This window comes from Aptenodytes forsteri, unplaced genomic scaffold, assembly GCF_000699145.1.
Source record: "Aptenodytes forsteri isolate BGI_AS27 unplaced genomic scaffold, ASM69914v1 Scaffold419, whole genome shotgun sequence".
NCBI classification, from domain to species: domain Eukaryota; kingdom Metazoa; phylum Chordata; class Aves; order Sphenisciformes; family Spheniscidae; genus Aptenodytes; species Aptenodytes forsteri.
The window spans coordinates 114,307-121,336 of NW_008795256.1; the positions used below are offsets into that span (position 1 = coordinate 114,307).

The 7,030-nt window shown below is 52.5% G+C and overlaps 1 protein-coding gene across 1 annotated transcript in view; it reads right to left on the reverse strand.

Moving 5' to 3' along the window:
- The window catches only part of LIX1L (limb and CNS expressed 1 like), a 5,721-nt gene extending 3,078 nt beyond the window's left edge, over positions 1–2,643 (reverse strand). Inside the window, exons 1-4 of the mRNA XM_009279153.2 lie at positions 2,592–2,643; positions 1,954–2,100; positions 1,665–1,828; positions 444–584 (exon numbers count right to left, since the gene is read on the reverse strand). Coding sequence (XP_009277428.1) covers positions 444–584; positions 1,665–1,828; positions 1,954–2,100; positions 2,592–2,643 — 504 coding nt within the window. The remainder of the gene's footprint in view (positions 1–443; positions 585–1,664; positions 1,829–1,953; positions 2,101–2,591) is intronic.
- Between the last annotated feature and the right edge of the window lie 4,387 nt (positions 2,644–7,030).

A 7,030-nucleotide genomic window follows, 5' to 3' on the forward strand; every position in this document is an offset into this window, starting at 1 on the left:
GGGTACTGCCATGTGACTGCACAGCAAGAACTCCCTCCAGGATGAGGTATAATTAGAGCGGTAAAAGAAGAATGCAAAGCTCCCGCCCCTAGAAACTAAAGTTTCTGGAAAACATTTGGTTTAACGAAAGCTAGCCAACGTGACAACCCGGTCACAGAAGGGCCGTGTGAATCAACATCTCAGTCTTATTATCCTGCCCCGCCTGATCTGAGGGCAGCACAATCAAACTCGAGAAGAGTGTGAGACGGTGTGGGAGGGGAAGCAGGAGAACGAGAACTAGGGCTATAGTTAAAAGTTTTAATACTCAGAAGTTGCTGAAAAAAACCTGCCATAAAGAGTTCCAGATGTAAAAGAAAACTTCTCTTCCCGTGATTTGAGGTTTTCCCCCCCCCCGTCAATCCGTCCCCATCAACTGCAGCCGTCTGGGCACGGAAAAGCCTTACGTTGAAAGATGCCAGGGCCTCCGAAACACTCTTCTCAATGAACTCATCTGTGATCCTCCGGGAGGGATGCTCATTAAAGACCGAGTTCATGAGCGCAATCTTCGCCGCGCTCCTTCGGGCTTCGGCCTTGGTCGGACAGAACTGAGGAGAGACAGACACCATCAGGACAGAAAGACAGCGAGATGAGCAAGATTCCCTTCGGCCCCATGCTCCAAACTTCTCCCCCCCGACACACGAAATGGGAATTAGGTGGCAGTGTTGTGTAGTTTTGGAAAGTCGTGCTCTCAGACATCCTGAAATCATTAGGAGCTGGTTTTAAACCACAGCTATCCCAACCATGCTAAACACAAAAATTAGGCAGGCAGCTGAACTCAGCACATAGTATCTCCATCAGGAAACGCCGCCGATCAGATCGTCAACAAAATTAATTCGCTTAAAACGAAAACATAACCAAATCACTCTTAAGCACCAGGACTGCTCTTCAGGATGGGTAGACCGTGTAGCTGCCAGAACTGTTTCTTTTGGATACGATCTTCAAACCAAGACTAGAGAGTAACTGCCTAAAGCCACTACAGCAAAGGAATCCGAAACGCAGTCAGGACCCGTTGTGATTTTTGGACCTTAACCTTTCGGGTGAGGTATTTGGGTTGGACATCTTCCTTTCGAACAGAAAGAGGGGAGAAACTATCGATCCAGTGTTACGATTTGATTTCTAGGGTCTTTTTGGCATATTGAGAAGAGGTTCTGGGTCGAACCCAGAGCCCTCGCAAGGAAATATTACTCTACCAGCTTGTCCGAGCCGCATCCTGTAAATACCTCCCACTGCTTAATCCCGGGAAGGAGAACGAAGTATCAAAACCAACCAATCTAACAGCTTTCTCCGATACCACGTATCTTACCTCAGCCCTGCTGAGGTCCAAGTCAGTCATGTGTAGGGAATGCAGCACGTACAGCAAAGTAAAATTTACAGCCAAACCTTCCCGCACTGAAGCGGGGCGGCGTTTCATAGGCAATTAGGAACGTTAACAGCCAGCGTGACGTTAAAGAGGGTTACAGTCAGACCCTTGTCATTCTCACGCTTCAGATCAGCAGGAAAACGTTAAGGCTGTGCCCACCGCAGGAAGGTATTTGAGCACTAATTCTGCTGGGGACAGGTTCTCAGGGCGCTGCTCTGGAGAGCGAGCCGCCCCGCAGGGAGAGCCTCCGCCCAAGCGACCGTACCTGGAAACTGCCAAAGCAGCTCCCTCCCGGCAAGGTGACGTAGCAGACGTAGGGGGGGCTGTTGGAAGGGACCATCTCGTACACCACGAGAGCTCCGTTTTTCAGATCGGCGCCACGCGACTGCTTCATCTGCCAGAACTCCTGAAGGGCCTCCACGACGTTCACTGAGGAGACAGAAACAGAATCAAGTTCAGACACAGAAAACAAGAGCCTGGGAAGCTGGGTTCCTCAGGTATCACCCGCCGGGAGCGGCCGCATCCAGAAACAGAACAGCATAGAATCGGCCAGCAGCTCCCTCCCGGCAAGGTGACGTAGCAGACGTAGGGGGGGCTGTTGGAAGGGACCATCTCGTACACCACGAGAGCTCCGTTTTTCAGATCGGCGCCACGCGACTGCTTCATCTGCCAGAACTCCTGAAGGGCCTCCACGACGTTCACTGAGGAGACAGAAACAGAATCAAGTTCAGACACAGAAAACAAGAGCCTGGGAAGCTGGGTTCCTCAGGTATCACCCGCCGGGAGCGGCCGCATCCAGAAACAGAACAGCATAAATGTCGGTGTATTCCCGCCTACGCAAGCAGGGCCCTGCCCAGGGAGCTCAGTTATGTCTCCTATGAAAAACCCTCGGCTTCAAGGGAAGCTGTAGGTGCACGATGTCAACACAAACACGCCTCTCCCAGCGAGAGGAACCTAAGGAGAACCGCCGGGTGATAAACCAAAGCTTCCTACGGAAAAGCTCTTCTCGTTCCAGCAGACTTGGGGAGAAGCTTTCAGAAGAGGACTGGAAAAAGGCTGCAAAGCAGCAGGGCAGCGAGGCATTTTTCCTCCGTAAGAGGGCTGTCAACAGGCTCAGCGGGTTTGCCCACCTGCCTCACCGGATCCTCAATATTGACATTCTTACATTTAAGATAAAAACACGGCAGCTGACCTGCGCGTGCACTGTCAGACCCGCAGAAACCACCTGCCTTTATGCTGAACATCGCGTACCCAGCTCAGAACGACACGACGGAGACACGAGAAGCGACCTGAGGCGTAAAGCTACCCAGCTGAGGCCCTCTGGCAGAACTCCCTGTAATTTGGGTGGGAGTATTTGACTGCCACATCGAGAGCGTGCAACAACAGCACAGAGGAGAATGGAAACATCTACTCGGAGAACCTCGTTTGTGCCGTTCGGCACGGGGGACAATGACGATGTGTAACCTGACGGTGAATCACAGGCTAAGACCAGGGTTAGCTTTGTTACAGTAAGTGCTTTTTTCCATCCCGCTTAGGAAACCAGAGCCTACGACGTTAGCCCTCGTTGACTTCGGTAACTGCAGTCTTTTCAGGAGAAGTCGTTTTTAAGCAGGCACCTCTTCCGGAGCACCAAATTTGCTAGACGGGGTTCGAGCACTTACCCAGCTTTAAGGACCCAGCAGCTAGTCCACACCGTGCACAGCCAACCAATGCACACGGCCCTCGCGGCAATCAGCTTGCGGCCCAAATCCACGAGATTAAATTCGTCTCATTTCAATAGGCATGCAAGAACTAGAGGTGCTGCGGCAACGAGGCAGCTGTCCGGTCTCTCTCCTCATTTTTGAACCCCCAGCGCCGCGAGGACTTCCTTTGATTACCCACCCTTTACCTTGTCAAGGTTTGGGCAAGAAAAATGACCCTCGTAGCGTCTAACGCTCCGATTCCCATCGAATTTGCTCCAAGCTTCTTCCTGCGCTGAAGAGTTTGACAGGTAGCTGCAGGAAAAGCCTGCCCTCAGCTCTTCCTCAGCGCTCCCTCTCTGAGCCTTCTGAATCTCAGCGATCGCTTTGAAGCAAGGCGATCTGCAAAACAGATTACAGCAACCCCTCGCTAACGCAAGAGCTGTTAAAAGGGCTCCACCCCCGAGTTCTCCTTTCAAGCAAAACGAGAAAAATACCCCCAAACCCCCACGCAAGCTCTCCCGTGAGGAGCCGTACGCAGCGCAGCAAGCACCGAGGCAGAGCACCGAGCGAGACGAGGCTGCTCTTCTCAAAGTCTCCCGGGGTAAGACACAAAAGGGAGGTGAATTTGAGGCCGCGCGCGAGTGCGAGATGCCGAGTCCATCACGAGCCACCCCGGCTTAGCTTTTCGGTTGCCCACACGGTGCTGTGGCTTTTCAGGTCCGCAGCCAGGCGGCTTTCAGGAAGAGAGCGAGCTCGAGCCTTTTACTTTGTTTTATTGCTTTCTGTAAGATGAAGCCGGGCGAGGAGTCACTAGCACAGTAGTTCCTCGCGAAGCATTTCCCTCCTCTTTCAACCACAGGCTTTTCAGGGCATTTGTTCATAAAGCAGTCGCTTTGGATTGTTTTCAAGTTTAATTTGGGGTTGGGTTGGGGTTTTTTTTTTTGATGAAACATGCGAGACGGGGGCAATTTTCCACTGAAGACTAACAAAAAGCCGTACAAACAATACACGGTTCCCTGCCAGTTCTCCAGGGCACCAATACCCAGACAGAATTCCCATCCATCCGGGCAGATTCCCTTCCCCGGGACAGTGTAAGTCATGCGCATAATCCCCAACGGATTTGGGGAGACAATGCCCGATTCAATAACGGCTTCAGGGACACGCACGACTTCGCAGCAGCGACCACACAAGAAACTGCAGAGAAAGCCGAGCTACGTCAGGCAACGCAAATTCCCACGACGCACGGAATTACTCTGAAAACTCAAGAGGAATTCTAGTTTGGTTGAATTTAGTGAAGTCTGAGAAGCTGGCGTCAAGAGCAGGTCAACGAGGAAATGCCACGCAACACGTGCACGGGCACGGAATTGCGTTTTCAGCCCAAGACAAGGGTTCCTCTAGGCCGGACACCGGCTGGGTGCTTCGTTAGCGACTGGAGCAATAGGTCAGACAGCTGAGAAGCATCCAAAAGAGGTTTTCTTCACAGACTAGGTTCAATGCTCCCAGCTGCCGCAGGCAGGACGGTTTTAGGAGACGAGGGAGTAAAACACCTCATTGAAACTCTACAAATGCTTCAGAACAATACGCTTTTCTAGGGCTGGAGAGCAAACCGCGTCGCTACGAACAGAGATCTGCCCGTCTACCCTCTCCTTCCCAGCGCAGCTCCAGCCACAACGCCGCACGACGTCGTATTCAGCAGACGAACACCGGCTGGGCACTGCAGCGTGCTGAATCCAAAGTGAAATCTTAGTCTGAATTTGCTCTGGATCGATGACTTGCAGCCTGCTCGTTCACCCCCCTCCTCCCAGTAAATCACGAAATAGCGACGAGGGGGAAGGAGGCGGGAGGAGTGAAGTTTGCTTTTCAGAAAGCATCCTAAATCCCGTTATGTCTCGCGCTTGCGAGAGGACGGTCCTCGAGAAGGCAGGGACACCTCCTGCACCCCGAAGGATTTTAATCCCGTACGGAGCACGAAACGCAGCGCAGCGCTCGGGCCGGGGAGAGGGCAGAGAGAACGACTGGATGGTTTGAACGCAGGTAAAGACGCTGAAGAAGCGACGTACTCTTTGCACCGCACACGAGGTCGCGTTTAGCGGGAAACCCAACACGTAAAGAAAGCTATTTTAAGTGCCTGCAAGCAGAACAAGTCTCCCTCCCAGCTCAAAACTCCGGAACTCTTGCTATCGGCATCAGCCGGTACCTTTTTTATCTGTTTGCTTGCGTTCCTGAGGGCAGGAACTGGAAACGCTGATCTTCTAGAAAACCTTTGTCACCCGTCTGCGTGGGGGAGACCCGCAGATTTACAGAGCACGGCTTAACCCACACGGGGCGGCTCCTGCCAGAGGCTTACCCTTTGGATTTGCCACTCCGAGAAAAGACGAAGAGAAGCTGGGAGACACAAAGCAGAGCCTGCTCTGACCACCAGTCGTATCTGTTTATTGCTTTGGAGCGCAACCCCGTATCCCGGCGTTGTGTATACGATAGCACATCTGACTTGCATATTAAATACAGAAGGGTAAGTGATTCCACATGGCGCTGAGCTCCTCCGGAGCCAGACGAGCAGCGGTCCCCCCGCACGCCGGTGGCGCTGACTGCCAAGCGCTCACCATTGGGAGGCGCACGCCCGCCTCCGTTGGACCTGCTGCCGTAAGCCGGAAGAAGTCGGGAACTCAAAATAGTGGCAAAGTGTCTCCTTTCGGGCGGGGCGGAAGATTCTTTCCATCACAGGGCCAGTAAAATATGCGCTTTAACCTTCTTCCTCGCTTCTGAACTCTTTTTTTTTTTTTTTTTTCCCTTTTTTAAATAAAAAGGACCGTACAAGAAACCCAGATCTGAGCTTCCTCCGGGGGCTCTCGCACGACCGGGCGCCTCTGATGCAATACTTGGAGCCCCGCGGCGCCGGAGCGTGGTGGAGTACTTAACACCCCCGCAACAGCCTCTTCCAGCACCAGCAAGCCTGCAGAGTTGATCTCTCCTCCCAGCCGCGGGGTTTTTCACCGACGAGGTGCAGCCGTGCAGAGCACAGAACCGAGGGGGACCCCAGGAAAACCGCGGCCCCCGGGAACGGCCAAGGATCGCCCAGCGGAGCCCTCTTCGCTGCTGCCTTCCTCGAAAGAAATGAGCTTTTTGCCTTTTTTTTTTTTTTTGTCCCGACATCGAGTTGAAGTAAAGGAATTACGTACAGAGGACTGAAAGCGCTACGGCACGAGAAGAATCCTCCTTCTTAAAAAGATAAAAAACATCTAAAAAACATTTAAAAAAACCCCAAACAGCCTCCACTTTCTCTAACTTTATCACGCGTTTACCTGTTGCAGGTACAGCACAAGTAGGAAACCTCCTCAGCTTTAAACCAACAAGCTAGGGAACTGTCTGCCCAGCTCAAGTTCCTACGCCTGCCTGCGTCGTCACCTATATGCTTGCCTACCCCTACCTTGTCTTCTTTCCCTAATTCACAAAAGCAAAAAAACCGCATCAAATTAGGTTTCGGGAAATGGTTGATCCCGAAAAAACCCACAAGTTTGCATTTAAGGGGCCACAGAGCTTTCTAAGAAAAGGAGACCCCGTGAATGTTTCTCAAGCTTGACCTCTGAAACCACGAGACTCCTTAGGGAAGAGGCAGACCCAGAGAAACCACAGGCTCAGCCGTTTTACTTTACTCGCTTTCTCGTTATTGGCACGAGCAGCCCCAGACAGATCGGGCCGGAGCAGGGATCCTCCTTTCCTCCCCACGCTCACCTTTAACGTCGCCCAAATCATACGAGCTTCGCTCCGCAGGGCTGGGAGATCCCAAGCACGAGGGTTGAGACAGCAGCAGACACCGGGAAAGCCTCCACAAACGGCACAAAACGCTTATTATTACCGACGTTTAACCTAACGACAGCAGTCGAGGATGCCTCCTCGGTCACCCTTCTAGCCCGTCACACGGGCAAACCACCGGCTGAACGCCGCTGGG